Here is a 16854-nt window from a genome sequence, read left to right on the forward strand (position 1 = left end):
GAGAAAAAAACATCCTATTCACTCAAGTCAGTCTTGCTACATTTACCAGACCAAAGCATGTTCTAGATATCTTTAGATTGTGTGTGTGTGTGTAGCTGATGTTTGCCGCTGTAGTTGTCATACCGCAGGGCCTGATAAGCTCTGGCCAAACAAACACAACACAGGCAACATGAGAGCAGCAGATAAGCGAATCATACACACACTCTGTTCACTCCATGCTTGACTATTGCCCTCACCAAATAGGACCTCTTTCATTCAGAATTTTTGTGTTGCGTGTGTGTCAGCACGTATCGTAAAGTGTACGTCTGAGTCTTTGTGCATTTTCTAGTCATCCTCTCACTGTATAAGCCAGCATTGTGCTAAAGGCTACTCTTCAACAAAGCCCTTTTCTTTTGCTATCACATCATCATCTCTCTCTTTGCCTCTATCTGTGTCTGCTTCTGTCTCTCAGAAGACGTCTGCCTCTCTCGCTTCCTCCGTTTCCCTTTCTCTCTCTCTCTGAGATATCTGCTTCATCAGCTGACTGTCATATTGTGTGTGTCTGTTTGTTAGCGTGCCTCCTTGTGTATGAGAGCAAGGTCAGATATGTGCCTGAAGACGTGAAGTGGGTCTTGTGGCCATTTCTTTTAATCAGCTCATGGACGGAGCTGCGGGCCTGTGTCGGCGGAGGCCACAGATGTTGTGTCAGAAAGTGCTCTTACAGGAGATCTCGTTTTTATCTGGCTGGTATTTGCATAACTAGTATCCATCTTGGGCACTGGTCCATTTTTATTTCTGTTTATCTCGGTTTCACATCTTCCACGTGTTGTCTCTTATCTCTGTTTCAGATCAACCATATATGTTTCCCCTTTGCACTGCAACTGACTGACACTACGTGGTAATTCAATAAATCGAATTTTAGGCTTTTTTCACAGCTGTAGGGAAATCGTTTTTGATTTTTGTGTTGTAGATACTAGACAAGTAGGGTTGCAACTAGCAAATCTCTTCATTATTGATTTATCTGCAGATTATCATTATTTTTTCAATCCTAAAGCCTAAAGCCATGTCTCCTAACATATTGTGTCAAAGACCAACACCCAACAGTATTTAGTTAACTCTCATATATGAAAAAGAGAAGGAGCGGATCCTCATATTTGAGAAGCTGAAATCTGAAAATGAGACTTTTTTAAAATAATTGACTCAAACCAATCAATTGACTGTCCAAATAGTTGTTGATTGTTCGATCCATTGATTGATTAATCATTTCAGTTATACTCTTAAACCCAGATCATCTGAAACCTGCTGCAACTGTACATCTTTTATCTCTATATTCAATATATTTCCTGCCTTGACTTAGAGGCAGAAGTTTAGGGTTTGTCCTTTTCAAGGATGGTTGAGTGATTCATCGTGGGGTTTTTTTTGTAATGGCACAGATTCCACTATTAGCACTTTATTTTGACAGTTTTGACCCTCAACAATGCTATATAATAATTTTCAATGAGCCTCTATTCAGCCTTTGTGTCTACTCGCTGAGATGTGTGGCCATGGCGACAGAGGGTTGTCTCCTGCTCACCCAGAGGAAAAGAGCCTCACTCATCAGACTGAACAACATCCACTCATTCAGACATGTACGAGCAGGAGCACACACTCATTATACCAATTACTAGATTTCAACAGGGCAACTCACAGCAACCGGACCCTGCAATGGAAAGTCAAGTCAAGTGTGTGCGTGTGTGTGTATCTGCATGCATGTGCGATGAGGTCTGTTGGGAGTCGGGAGCCATGCAGAGCACTTGGAGTGCTAATTAGGCAACCACAACCCAGCAGAGTACATCACAGAGAGAATAGAGGGGAGAGAGAGGATGAAGAAAGGAGTGTGTGGGGAAGCCGGCAAAAAACAGCGCTCATCTCCTGAGGTGGCTTGCGGAGTGAGAGATGAGGAGGGAAGAAAGGAGGATGTTGAAAGACGATAACCACTGAAATATGTTACATGTAGTGATGTCTACAGGCGCGGAGAGTTTTACAGAACAATAGGGTTTATCTGGCTGTGTGGGACATGACATGCAAGCTGTCTGTGTGTATATACACGTTGGTGTGGCTGAAGGTTCCCCAAATAGTGTCACAGGTGCAGAAACCATGATAAGCTCCATGGCAGCTCCTCCTTTGTATGTGTCCCTTCTTCTATTTGTGTTTTGAGTTCACGTGAAGTCTCCAACATCTGTCAAACCTCTCTGAGAGCAACCCTGCCGCGTTTTCCTGTATCTCTGTAGCAGGTGATTAAAAGAGAGAGTCGGCGATGATGGTGATGAGGATGATGATAATGAGTCAGAGTTTTTTCCTCTGCCAGTGGAACAGCTGGGCTGGGGCTGAGGCTGGCCCTCACATCAGGGGAGTGGCAAGGCTGCTTCCCCCTCAGCGAGAGGCTACAGAGGGGCACAGCCACACAGACAGCAACTTGACTCCTGGGGCATGGACCACAAAGAGCCAGAGACGCAGACAGACGGCACTTACGTATGTCTGTTTGTGTGACTGTGTGTGTCACACACTACCAAGCAGCATTGTGAAGCGTAACCAGACTGTTCTGTCGTACGCCCACACCGGTGTCTCCGAGAACACAACCACACACTCGCCAGATGACACACACACAACCCAAGCAACCATGACCACAGTCGCTATGTAATTAACAGACATAGGAAATGGCGCTGCTGGGCTGAGGGAGTCGGATGCAGGAATGAAGGGAGTAGAGAAAATCATCTTGGCTCGTGCCTACCCTCAAGACACGTGTGTGTGTGTGTGTGTGTGTGTGTGTGTGTGTGTGTGTGTGTGTGTGTGTGTGTGTGTGTGTGTGTGTGTGTGTTGAAAGAGAGCAAGGTGAAGAGAGGGGGAGAGCAATGCCGGCTGGTCTTTTGAAATCTCAGTGTTTTTGTTGCAAGCTGCTGGCAGGAAGGTTTGAGATCGAGTGAAAGAGAGGAAGAGAAGTGGGAGGTGAGGGATGAATAATAAGGTGTGCGCTCACATGCACACCCACATACAGTCGTATCATTTAAAGCCGCTCAAGGTAAAACAGGAAGACTGCTCTCTTTGCTCTGTGTGTGTGTGTTGTGTTGTGTGTATTCAAGACAGTGAGAGTGAGCCAGGTCAGAGGGAGATGTACTCTGTTCTCAGCTGTAGCTCTATAATGGAGGCCTGCTGTATAATGACAGCTCAGACAGTGGCAATACTGTGTGTAGGTGTCTCAGCTTTTTCATTGATCTGTGTCTCTTTGTCTCCCCTTTCTTGTTCCCTCCTTTAGTCTTTCTGCTCCCTCGTTCTTCAGTGGAATTGTTCACTTTGATTCCTCAGCTCTGCAGCCATAGTGCTGCCGTTTCAGGGTTTCTCTGATATTAAATTTTCTCTTAGGTATGGCGTAAAAAGCATGTGCACAGGCATGAGCTCGCAGGTGTGCACACACACACACACACACACACACACACACATACAAGCACACATACAAGCACACATGCACGCACACATGCACACATGCATGCACACACACATCTTATTCTACAGTGCCTCAGGGTAGATTGCTCTGACATCTCATCTCGGAAGTCAAACAAACTTGGAACTACCCGAGCAGGTTTATCCTGCTGTGATCCTGGATAGTGTGTGTGTGTGTGTGTGTGTGTGTGTGTGTGTGTGTGTGTGTGTGTGTGTGTGTGTGTGTGTGTGTGTGTGTGTGTGTGTGTGTGTGTGTATGTGTGTGTGTGTGTGTGTGTGTGTGTGTGCGCGCGCGCAAAACTGACAGCATGCCATACATCTGTTTGCATAGTCTAGGCCATAACATTCTTTTGTATGAGCATTTATAGCTGTTATTGAAGCCAGGTCTTGTTTTATCTACATGAACCACCTTTTCTTTGCCTATCAGCCTTTTATTCTTTTATCACACCTTCAGAAGCCTCTTATGGATACTGTACATGCTCTATTTATAGACATTATTTCACTTAAGTAGTGTCTCAATTCAGTGGCCGTATCCTTTGCATCTTGCGTCACCAGCTTGTCCTGCCCTTACAGCCGTGGCCTTACAACAAAGATACAGACAAAAACATTTGGTTTATTAAAAACGTTGAAGAGATGCATTTTTAAAATGTGCACCGTACTAACATTACACCTCGTCTTTTGGCGCCATTATCAATTAAAAACAGTTTGTTTCGCAATGAATCATTGGATATATTGGGCCCGGAAATGATTTGCCCTGTGTAGCCTCCGTTGCTCGGCGATGGAAGGACACGTTTGTCCGCAGCATTTGGACGAGCCTTTGAATTGGGACAGCCAAGTCTCTCTGCTGGGACTTAATTGGTCTACAAATGCAGCTTCGAAAGGATGCTGCCCCCAAATTGAGACAGCTTTTAAGTGTTGCTCTTGTCAGCCACAGACTCTTCATGCTTCCTGCTCTTATTTAGTCAGTTGTACTTGCTGTCTTTTTTAGCTCAATCTAGTTTCAAGCACAGTGATACGGATGTGGTAGTGGCTATTGTTTCCATATTACATCCTGTTTTGCTGGGTTGGTTTCATGCATATTGCTGCATCACTGGCATTTGAGACACCCTCGTTTTTCTGCCTTCAGTTTGAAGTTTCCCCTCATGCTGACTCCCCCTGTATTGGTGGCGGATGGTCGAACTTCATTTCTGCCACCGGTGACTGTGATCAGAGATCATTATCTGACTAAGAAGGAGGTTTCCAGGCATGGCAAAAGATGTCGCTTATCTTGATGCTATGATGTGGCCTCCAGCTTCTCGTCTTCTTCTTCCTTGCACTATTTAAAACTGGTCTGCTGACCAAAAAAAACAAGCTTAAAATATCCACCCCTCCAGCATGTAACATCAGTTGTTTGGTCATAATCATCACAAATTGGGCTTAACTTCCGGTTGCTTCTTCACAATGAAAACCTACCAGTCGGCTGCTGGTGGAGATGGTTTAAAGTGATGCAGCATTAAGTGTTTGTTGGATAACAGCACTGAAAACAATGAGGATGCTGTTTGTTAGAGAGTGGAACAAAACATTGAACCATGCAGTAGCTACACAGACGCTACAAAATTATTCAGAAGCTGCTATTCACAGCGCAGCAACAATTTTAGAAATGGTGCTTTAGTCGCCTGCTTAGCCGCACATGTGGAGCCAACCAGTATATTTCAATGACATTTTCATTGCTCATTTGAGGGCAGACACTGACCGGTTTGGCTCCTCTCCTAAGCAGGACCACAATATTGTGGCATGCCTAAAGTGTGCTATACCAAGCCACTGGAAAAAAGACACATCTGCTGCTCCAGTGAAGAGAGAAATGGATACTCAGTGTAGTTACAGGCCGTACAGTTACAGTGTGCGCGGCTGTTGGACTTGATCAAGCCAGGTTGGTGGCTGGATCGGATAGATTGGCCAGCAGCACCATGCAGCTAGTTTTAACGAGCTGATAGGCAAATCCCTTCCTGGTTAAAGATTAACCAATCGCTAGAGCTGCCACCGCATTATCTCCCCACTGGCCGGGGCATACAGGAGCCAAGAGGATTTACTTTATACGCTCGTGTGTGAGAGAGAGAGTAATCTGCATTCCAACCAGCCACAGGGTGGAACTGTGTGTCAGTGTGTTTGTTTGACTATAGAGTTCATGATCGGCTTTAGTCCCAGCAGGGTGTTAAAACTGTGTGTTTCACTGTATGCCATTTAGCAGTCAATCTGCTGTGTGTGCGTGTGTGAATATGGGCGGATCATGTTTGTATGTGGTTTGTTGTAATCTGCATTCCTTTTTTTGTCAGGGCTTTGTTTTGGTTTCCCTCAGGGCGTAATGGCATTCAAAGGGTTAATTGCATCAGGAAGTTTGCTGTGTAACAGACTTCTCAGGGTTGTCAGCAAAAATGTTCAACGTTTGTGATCCAGATGATGTAATTTATACATATTCCCTGGAGATCTTTGCATTAAGTTCCTTAATGTTATAAGCGGATGCACACTTTGTCCTTTTTCATAATGCGCAGCTACATCGATTTAAGATCAAATTTTCCTTTTTGTTTATTGCTGAATTAAACGACTGTGGCATATGCTGTTTCATTACAGAGGACTCCCTCGTGATTAACTGGGAGACAATGCCATCTGCTGGATGTTTTAAGAACGTAGGGGCCAGAGCCTGCTTGGATAAAGCACTGAGCGAGTGTGTTCAACTGAGTGATGCTGAGAGGTGGAGGCAGGCTCACTTATTTGGAAATTCATAAGACATTACTCATCTTGTGTTGCATGGATCATGTGATTTATCGTTAGTCACTCAGAAAATAGAACTTATACTTGCATGACTTGTATTTTTTCAGTTTGGAAAAAGTAGAAGCATGAGAGGAGAGAGAGAGCTGTTGCTCTTCGACAATGTGCACCAATGTAACCTTAGTACTATCATTGATTTCTGCTTAATCTCATTGGACTTTTTAATTTTTAATTTCTAGTCCCTTGATGTAGCAATTGCTAAACAATACTACTCTTATTGTAGGTGCCAAATGGAAACATACCCTTCTTTATTCTTCTTCTTTCAGCTTTCCACTGTTTGTGTAGTGTCTCGACACCTTTGTTTGAAGTTGCAATATCTCTGTAATTTGGATCCCTTTTTCTTAAATCTACATGTGATATTTCTGAGGGCTGAGCGATTGGAGAGACTATAGCTGAAAAGTCTGGTTTGAACCTGTGAGATTGGTCAAACACCAGGACGCTTCTTGAGCTACACTTCTCCTTTTGAGGGCCACCCCAAGGGGCACATGAGGCTATGTTAGCACCTGCAACCCCTGATATGGTCTGCTGCTACAGTTGAGACAGTCCCTTTCTTCAAAAGCAGCAGGATTATCTTTATGAGGCTCAACAGGACAGGGGATAGAGGAGAGACACAAAAACATGGGCAGGATTTGGTGGCCCTGCGCTTCCTCAGGGGGGGCCAGGGGTCCAGACTAGAAAGGAGCTTTGTCGAAAGGTGGCCTTTGGCAACATCGCTGGCCACCGTGCAGCTTCACCCCGAAGATAATTTCTCTCGCTGTCATCGCTGTTGCTCACTCGCTCCCTCGCTGCTCTGAATAAAAAAGCAATAAGTGACGAAAGGAGGAAGTGACTAAAGAAATGAGTCATTCTCACCCCTGCGTTGACAACAGCACAGACAGAGGGGAAGCCAAACCCATGCTTTTATCCTTTTTCCTGAGCCGTCCACCCCTGCCCACGATCATGTAGTATAGTCCCTGATAACAACGCCTCCTTATTGTATAGCGTGTGTTAGCATGTCGTGTGTGTGTACTGCCAAGGTGCACATGCACATTTTTGGCCAAACTTCCTTGTTTGTGTGCGATCAATCTAGAGTGAGTGGCTTTTTTTACTTTTACTTCTTCTAATACGCTTTGATATGTCTTGGTGAGCATTTTCAGGAGTTAGAACAATGTAAATAAAGTCAAATTGATTTAAATCAGTCAGATATTAGAACACAAAAGGTTTGTCTCTCTGATGCTGTAGGGCTTGACACAGGCCGGGACATGTTGTCTTTCTTTCTCATCCCTTGTCTTTCTTTTTCTGTCTCAAGAAGCAAAGGGTGCCTTACATATTTAACCTAACCCCTGCCATTCGTCTTTGCACATGCATACACTCTGCCTGTCACTCCTCAGCAAAGGGGTCAGATGTGGTGACCGGCTGAACACCCTCCCCTCCTCCTCGGCTCCTCTCCTCCTCTTCTCTCCTCTCCCCTCCCCCTCCTGTAGCTTGCCTTGGCAGGGTATGCATGCCTGTGTCTGTTATCTACAAATGGCTGAGGAATTATAGGTTGAGAGAGGAGGAGGAGGAGTGAGGGAGAGTGTGAGGAGGGGGGGTTGCTGAGGTCATGTGACATCGCAGCAGCTGCTAGGCTAAGAATTTCTGTTTTCTCAGAGAGAGAGAGAGAGAGAGAGAGAGGAGGGGAGAGATAGGCGGCGTGTGTGGTGTGTTGCTTTGTTAGATAAGCTCTAAACGGTCTTTGTGAGCGGCACGGAGAGAGACAGGAAGACAGGCGGGGAGGGAAAGAGGGTGGACGGGGCGAGAGGAGATAGACGAAGTGAGAGAGAGAGAGAGGAGCAGAAAGATGGTTTGTGTCCTGTCGGTGGCTGCCGGTGTGTGCTGGGCTGGGCTCAACGTGAAGATGCAGCCATGGGGGATCCAGGCAGCTCCGTTCCTTTGTGCAGTAAGGAGCTTTGGCCACGCTTTTAATCTATGGGGGGGGGGGGGGGGGGTCATGAACCACTGCCAGACCTCCGGATGTGTGCCTCTGTGTGTATTTGTGCTTGTCTATTTCTTCTCTCACGTGCATGTGTGTCTGTTACAACTGTGCTTTTGTGTGTGTGTGTTTGGTTGATACAAAGTTGAAAGTCACTCTGCTCTGTCGCTTTAGTGTATTTTTGTAAAAAGTTTCTTGTGTATTTTTTAAACTCTGTCCTCACACTTTTTCTGACTTTCTCTAAAAAGAGAGGGATCCACAGCAGCACTCGTAACATCCCCACAAAGTCACATTATTGGACAGGGCTGTCGGTGCGCGTGTGTGTGCGTGTTTGGCTTGTTTGCCAGTCTCTCAATGGTGTAGTGTGTGTTTTTCAGACAGTATTCATTGTTGATCCCATTATTAATTGTGTGCTGGGTTCATTCAGAGTGCACCGGGTAACAGGGAGGGTACAGGCAGGACAACTTAAGAGGTGTTAGGGAATGTTATTCACTCTCTCATGCCTGACATGCCTGTGTGTGTGTGTGTGTGTGTGTGTGTGTGTGTGTGTGTGTGTGTGTGTGTGTGTGTGTGTGTGTGTGTGTGTGTGTGTGTGTAGACATACAGGGTGCTTGGCCTCTGTGCTCTCCTCAGGATGGCACATTATCTTTTTATAGCCCTTTTACTCTCTTGGGTATTCTCAGATACAACTCATCTAATTGTTCTATTGATGCACTGTTTGTATTAGAACTTGTGTTAGTCTACAGGTTTCTTTGAAATCTGATTTAAGGTGGATTCTGAACAAATCCAAGCATGTGTGTGTGTTTGTGTATAACTTCACACGTCTGAATGAGTGAGGGAATGAATGAATGTGTTTTCCATGAACATGTAGGACTATCGCACACGGCTCTGGCATTTAGGGATTCCACTGACCGAGGAGCTGTCAACAAGGGGTCACCTTTCAACACACACATACACAGGAAGGAAAGGGACAGCCGTCTTAACCCCCCGCCCCCCTCATCCTTTCTCCCCCCCAGCTGGCACAAGTTTTTTGAAACGGAATGCATTAGTGGTGATTATACACTAATAAACATTAAACAAATAGGAAATAGTTGCTCTGGTAGTGTCAGAGCATGAGCAGTTGAGGTGTTGCGTAAACTCTGTGACCAAGGTCCTCTCTGGCAGACACACAGCCAGACTGGAGCTCTTTGAGCAAGGGAAGGGTGACCTGCCCTTCTAACCTCTCACCTCTGACCCTAAGCCATACAACTAAAGCCCCTCACACCACCGATCCCCATCCGTCCCAGCTGTCACACACAGATACCCAGCACCACACTCTGTCCTCACTATTCAATCTGTTATTAAACCTCTCCCCTTCTTTTTTCCACTGTCCATTTTGTAGGCATGAGCCATGAGCCAAAGTCACCATCATTAGGAATGATCTCCACGGCAACCCGTACCACGGCGACGGTCAGCCCCCTCACCCCGTCACCTCTCAACGGTTCTATTGTAGCCAATGGAAGCCCGGCTACACAGTCGTCTCACTCCGGATTCGCTGCAGCCCTCCGTAAACTGGCAAAACAGGCAGAAGAACCTCGAGGTAAAGCCACATAGCGTGTCGGGATGTGACACAACACATTTGCAGATGGGCGCTACAGAGTTTTAGATTTATTATAGGAATGGTATTTTCATCACAGACAGAATGACATAATTTGGATGTTGTTGATGATGAAAGGGTAACATTGTTTCAGTCTTTAGTCCGAATGAATAGACGGATGTACACTGGTTGTGCAATTGTGTATGTTTTCTTTTGTGCCTTTTACGGTACACATGCATTGGTTGAGGAAATTAAGTTTATTTTAATACATTATGTATTGAAAGGTTAAAAACGAGCCTACAGGTCATGCTTTGCACTTCGTTTTAGATTCTCTGTTTTGCTGAAAATATTATGATGATATTAAACAAGGATCCCAGAATCCTGGTGTGTATCAAACAACAAGGGCTAAGTATATTGTTAAATCCGGCTGCACTGACCCTTACCTAAATCTAAGGGAGCCAGGTGCTCTGTACCTTCTCTACGCTGCAGTGTGTGCACACATGTATGTTCCGTTTCCAGTATATGTAGCTGAGCACTGAGCTGCTAATGGCAAAGGAGTGATATCCACACAGGATTGAATTAGTCGCTGTCCCTGGAGATGAAGGGACGAAGAGGAGCCACTCAAGCTGACCCACTTAATGTGCTGTGTATGAGTGTAGATGTGTTCGGGTGTGCTTGTCGATGTGTGTATGTGTTGGCTCGCGAATTATCCATCATACATTCCACCCCATCGGGGTGTGCGCACATATACACAAGAAGCATGCAACAGAATTCCCACATCACTGTCCAGCTCTGTGCTGCTGTTGTGTGGGTATGAAATAAGCATCAGGTGGTTGAAATACGGGCTACTGACATATAACTATATGACTATCCCTTTAAGGCTGCTTGTTCAAAGATCTATGCAAGTGTTTTTAGATGCTCAGTGAGAGGGGTTATGTTTCCTGTATGTTTGATCAAATCAAAGATGACCTTTTAGACGCACATACATGTTTTGTCCAAACTCAAGTGCACAGTAATGCTTAATTACACAAATGTAAGCGAACAAAGCAGAATCTGCACAATAGTGTGTGTGTTGGCTTCAGACAGGCCCAGCTACCACAGCAGTCCACCTTTGCGCTGGCTCTTAAATCAGAAGGTCCCCTCCTTACTATCTTTCCCTGGACACCCTGTTCCAAAGCCCACCGCAGCCTGGGACCCATGACCCAGCAATTTATTTATTACCCAGAGAGAGACAGAACATGAGATCGGCCCCAGCCTCTCCTCCTCATCTCCCTCTCAAACCTTCTCCTCTTCATCATCTCTTTTCTCTCCCTCAGCAATTTTCCTTCTTCCTTCAGTTGTAGCTGGAAAAAAAACAATAATTGTCCTCTCTTAGTCATCTTTGTAAAACGTTTCTGGTTTTCATTATGCCACGCTCGGCTGCTTGTGCTTGTAATTTATGTTCTACAGAGACCGAGAGCTCCTGTCTGAGTTTGTCATATAGACACCAGCTTATACCATCTTCATTTGAAATGTTTGTTACTTTTGAGTCTGTCTGGTGTAGGCAGTGATGTGTGTGGGTGAGTCAGACATACCGTAAGAGGTGACGCTGCCTGTGTAAGGAGCACTGGCTCTAGGGTGGGCAGAGAGGCACGAGACCCCCGGAGCTCCAGTCACCTCTCTGTCTGCAGAGCCTGTATTTATAGGCAACACACCCAAACACCCCCACACATGCAAACAGTTGTCTTTGCAACTGGGTGAGCCTCTGGATTTCTTAGCATGTTGAAGCCTGCTTTCCTATCATTAGCTGCTTTGACTCAACCCCTTCTCTCTCTCTCTCTCTCTCTCTCTCTCTCTCTCTCTCTCTCTCTCTCTCTCTCTCTCTCTCATATTATGACAGGTTGTGGCAAATTAAAGAGGAAAAAGGAACTTACATCAGCAACCTGTACCGATGGTGTCACAGCGCTAATTCCATGTTGTATTGCATTTTTAAAAAGCAATATGACAATGTGAACATAGTAACCAGTTTCTGAAGAATTATTTGCAACTTACATCATCATATTGAATTTGAAGTTGAATGGTTGTTGTCCTGCTGATTGTGGCCCCACTGCAATCTGTTTCCTCTTTTTACTCAGTTTACATGTGAGTTAGAGCCACCAACTGGACTGGAGTCTCCACGCTCTCATTTATTGGCTCTTTCAGTCTTATTGTTGTCCTTTCGGGAGCGTCAGCTGAATCAAACACAACACCCAGTGTTCACATTCAGTGTACCGACCCGATCCGGCCAAACCTAATCGTCTCCCTCAAGCTCTGTTTGACGCTTTGAGGTGAGTCGTGTATTTACAGTATGTGATGTGCCATGACTCAGTGGCCTGGGGGAATTAGTGAGGTTTGAGCACTAGTATCACCGCCACAGGCTGCTGAACTGATTTAAGACCCTGAGCACGGCTGCTGTTTATACACACACCCATACTCACACAGACACATACGTTGTCACTTGTCTGTGGCAAGTATAATGAATAGCTCTGTGAACTGAATGCTGTGCTGAAGAGGGGAGGTAATGTATAATGAGTATCTGAGCAGTGCAAAGGACACACTCTCATCCCATGTACACTCACATGAGCACACACACACACTGATACCATTCACATGTGCGAGCAAATAGACACCACACAAAGACACAGATTACCCACTGCCTCAAAAAGGCAGCCCTGCTGATATCTGATTAATTAGGCAGATCTGGGTCTAATCCTCTCAGTTGTTTCTTCTCATACAGTCTCAGGCGTGCACACACACACACACACACACACACACACACACACACATACACACATACACACACACCAGCAGAATTTCATGACTGGGTTCATCCCAACTGTTTTCCACTGCCTGGAGAGAGAATGGAGTGAGGGAGAAGAAAGGTGAACAAGATAGATGGGATGAATTGGCTGGAAAAAAAGAAGAATCTGAAGTAATTAGTTGATTTGTGAAAACCTGAGGTGTTTGTCAGACTGTGTGTGTGTATGCGTGCGTGTGTGTGTGTGTGTGTCCGGAGGCTCCCCTTGTTTATGGGAGCCCAGAGCATGCTGGGACAGCAGGGCAGTGTGTCTCTGACCTCTCCATCTGGAGCCTGCCTGGAGCTCACACAGCCTGTGTGTGTGTGTGTGTGTGTGTGTGTGTGTGTGTGTGTGTGTGTGTGTGTGTGTGTGTGTGTGTGTGTGTGTGTGTGTGTGTGTGTGTGTGTGTGTTAAAGGCAAAACCCTTCAGGCTGTGACTGTCCCTGAAACACTCACAAACAAGCTCATTTGCTTTCCCCTTCTCTCTATCACTCTATCACGCTCTCCCTCCATCCCTCCCTCTCTCTGTACACAACCACATTACACCTCTCATGACTCTGTTGAGTGGGGGAGCTGAATTTAAGCATAATGTACAGTTTGTACTGTCAGCAGAAAGCACAGAGATGTGCTCCTTACTTCCAACCGCCATCTTGTACCGTCTTCCTTTTCCCTCGCTGGCACAGCAACACACACTGTGTTCTCCCCTCCCCCCACTCAGTGATGCAAATTTCAGGCTTTGTGTTGTGTTGTCAGTGCATGGCCAAGACTGTAGTAGCAGGTGTGTGTGTGTGTGTGTGTGTGTGTGTGTGTGTGTGTGTGTGTGTGTGTGTGTGTGTGTGTGTGTACTGGTGGGGTGGCATATGGATGCAGGGTTGGCTGGGCACTGCTATGCACACCAGGTGTGAAATGGACTGTTTAATTAAGTGCTGATGTTGTTGTAATGCATGCTGGGAGGGAGGAGGTTTGAGGAGAAGGGGCAGGGTGGGTGTGTGAGGTGGGTTAGAGGCGAGCACCTTCTGCCTGGCAGAGATACTGTTGGCTATGCTGGGCTGTTTTGGCAACAGCGGTGGTGGTGAAGGTGGTAGCAGAGGATTGGAAGGGACCATTTGGCAACACTTAATCATTTTTTTGTGCCGCAATGTCTTCCTGTCAGGGCTCAGTGATCCGGTGGGACTCCTTGCTCCAGCCCCTGCACTCTGTCAGTGAATCAAAGAGGCTGCTGAAGAGCCATGGTGACTTTTTCTGGCTTTTCGATTGGGTCAGTGGCTGAAGTAAAAGGTGCCATCTACACAGGGACACTTGGCCACAACCTCCGACCACAGTGCGGATTGTTTATTTGTTGCTGCTGCTCGTGTGCGTGCGTGCGTGCGTGCGTGCGTGCGTGCGTGCGTGCGTGCGTGCGTGCGTGTGTGTGTGTGTTAGCTTGAGCGGTCAAGTGTGGAGGCAGCCTGGGAGAGTGGGACTGGTAATAGAGGAGGCGATATAGAGAAAGGAGCCTCACATAAATCACACACAGCTTGTGACTAAGACAGCGCTCTCTCTCTCTCTCTTTCTCTCTTTTCTCCCGCTCCCTCCCTCCTCTTGCACCCCCCCACCCCAACCCAAACCCCATCACCACACCACCCGCACTCCCTCACACACCAAGCAAGTGACAATCAGTACAGCTAATGAAGTGCAGGTCGAGAGCTGATGAGCCCATTTCGACTCTGGGGACGAAAGGCTTGTGCCTCACTCCTCCTCTTGTCTTCTTCCAGCTCCCTGCAGGGCCGGCATGTGTGGCCATCTTCTCTCTGTAGATGAAAGGTAGGAGGAGCATGTGGCAGAAGTGACACCACCTTGGTGCCAATCACATGCCTCATATATGATTTCTCTCCCTATCAGATGTACAATGAAATGAGGGAGGGGACAGGGCGATTGGTATGGAAATTGGAGCAAGGGGGTTAAAATGAGCAGGAGAAAATCTTGGGAGAGAGGGATGGAGTCTTGATAAAGGAAAGAGGCTTACAGCCAACACGTCTGTCTGTGGTTTAAACAAAAGGCTAAGGGCGAAACATGAAAAGATACACAAATGCAAACATGTCACCCTAAGCCGTCAAGTATTGACGTATTGTAAATGTGATTTTGAAATTTGTGCTTTTTGAGTCTGATCTGTGTCTGGCTGGCTGGCACTGTGTTTGAAGAAGTGAGAGGAAAAGGAACTGGGGTTTATGAAGAAGAAGTGGTGGATGGGTGTGTGGTGGAGGGAACGATAGAGCTATAGCTGTGGTCGGCATTTAGAGGAAGGATGCTGAGAGAATGAAGAAGAGAATGAAACTGTCGGTCGGGCTACCCCTTGTCTCATTTATTTCCTGCCTTCATCCCCTCACCTGCCTCTCTTCTTCCTCTTTTAATTATTTAGTCTTCTCCAGTCCGCTCTGCCTCTACACGGAAAACGAGGAGGAAGAGGAGAAGATGGGAAGGTGGGGGTGAGAGAAATAGATGGGAGCAGAGGTCTGTTGCTTAGCAGTTCAGAGTCACTGTGATCACTGCCCCTCCTCTCCTCTCTACTTCCCCCCTTCCTTCAAGCCCTATTTGTTCCCCCATCCTTGTGTATGCATGTTGTGTGTGTGTGGTGAGTGAATAGGCTGTGACACTAGAGCTGTATTAAGTGTACACCCATTCCCCAGGCTGAGTGGGCTGCTATTGATTGGCCTAGTCTTGCAGGGCAGAGTAATGGCTCTCCGAGGTGAGGTGTGGGATGCGGTGGTGTGGGGGGCATTAAGCCACTAATTGCCATTGTGCAGACAAGATATGCCCCCCACGCCCACCCTCCCACCATATCCCTCACCCCGTCCCTGCCACCCACTCACCCATCTGCACCTCTTATCTCTCCGCTCTCCCCTCTGCTCCCATCTCTCGCCTCACCTCCACCGCACCTTCTTTTCAACCTCTCACTAGCTGTCCCCCCTCCCCATCGCTCCCCCATCTCTCTATCATTTTTCATTTTCATGTCTCACCTCACATGTATCATCACCAGCTTTTCTTCACACATCTTTTTCTCCTTGCCCCACCTCCTCACACTCAGACATAGATTTTCAGATTTTCTCTTAAGCGTCACCTCGCTGCCACTATTGATTCTTTCCATTATTTAGTAGTATTAGTCAGAATGAGGTGTTTAAATTCGGTCGATACCCCGGCTGCACCCACCAATCCGGGGACGTCGTCTGTTAGGGTTACGTTGCCACGGAAACAGAGAAGAAATGGCGTCTGGGTGGAGATCTGTGGTTGCTTTTTTTTTCTGATGGTGATAATTGGAGAGGAAGTAGACCTGAAACTGGCCTGAGGTTTCAGCTGCCTTTTTTTCCTCATGGCTGCATGCAAGCACATTGATGATGCACAAAAGCACACTACCTGCACATGCACACACAACAAAGCTCACATGGGCTGCTGTCCTTGATGCAGCACTGAAGTGTGTGTCCCATTGAGAGGGTTGTGACCCAGTTTGACTGTGTAACGCTGGGTACGCCTCGCTCTGAGCAGAGGAGGCTCACAGCAGACTGTACTGTCAGGAGAAGAGGAGGAGGCTGGGAGAGAAAAAGAGAAGAAATGAGAAATGTGTAACACAAAGGTTGAAACAGAGGAGAAGCCAAGAGAAAGATGAAGGAAGAAAATGGAAGGAAGAATACTCAAGAACAAAGCAGATAGAGGAAGAGAATGTGCATCATGCGGGGGGGGGGGGGGGTAAACATATACATTTGGAAAGATGAAATTGCAATGATATAAGTATGTGAATGTGAGCATATCATATGGCTGTGCGAGAGAAAGCGAGATGTGCAGAAAGCGAGGCATGCGACCAGACCGTGACCCTGGGTTTCCCTGGAGGGCTTTGTTAATGTGGCACAGCTATAGTACAGAGCAGCAGAGAAGCTCATTGGGCTAGCCTTTCACCACCTGCTGTGTGTGTGTGTGTGTGTTGTGGAGGGGGGCCTGTGTGTTGCTGAAAACGACACTGACTGTATACACGTCTAGTGTGGCTTTTCTCTCTCAAGCTGTGTGTTTTTGTGGTGTGTGTGTGTCCTGCATGTCAAGGCTGTGTGACTGTCACAGGGCCGCTCATTCTGATCACTGTCACTTCATAATAAGGGCCGAGGGCCATCCATCTGCCTGTGTGTGTGTGTGTGTGTGTGTGTGTGTGTGTGTGTGTGTGTGTGTGTTTGTGCGCTGCTGTTACACTGCTGCAACCTCCTTTCATTACCTTGTGAAGGTGTCAT

At 46.6% G+C, this 16854-nt stretch overlaps 1 protein-coding gene across 2 annotated transcripts in view; it reads left to right on the forward strand.

Annotated features, from left to right (window-relative positions):
• The window catches only part of gse1b (Gse1 coiled-coil protein b), a 163981-nt gene that overhangs the window by 128142 nt on the left and 18985 nt on the right, over window positions 1-16854 (forward strand). The window contains exon 3 of one of the 2 annotated variants that reach the window (XM_069523062.1): window positions 9594-9791. The exons of the other annotated variant lie outside the window; for it this stretch is intronic. Coding sequence (XP_069379163.1) covers window positions 9594-9791 — 198 coding nt within the window. The remainder of the gene's footprint in view (window positions 1-9593; window positions 9792-16854) is intronic. 2 annotated transcript variants of the gene reach the window in all.

Source organism: Paralichthys olivaceus, chromosome 1, assembly GCF_024713975.1.
Source record: "Paralichthys olivaceus isolate ysfri-2021 chromosome 1, ASM2471397v2, whole genome shotgun sequence".
Classification (NCBI taxonomy): Eukaryota; Metazoa; Chordata; class Actinopteri; order Pleuronectiformes; family Paralichthyidae; genus Paralichthys; species Paralichthys olivaceus.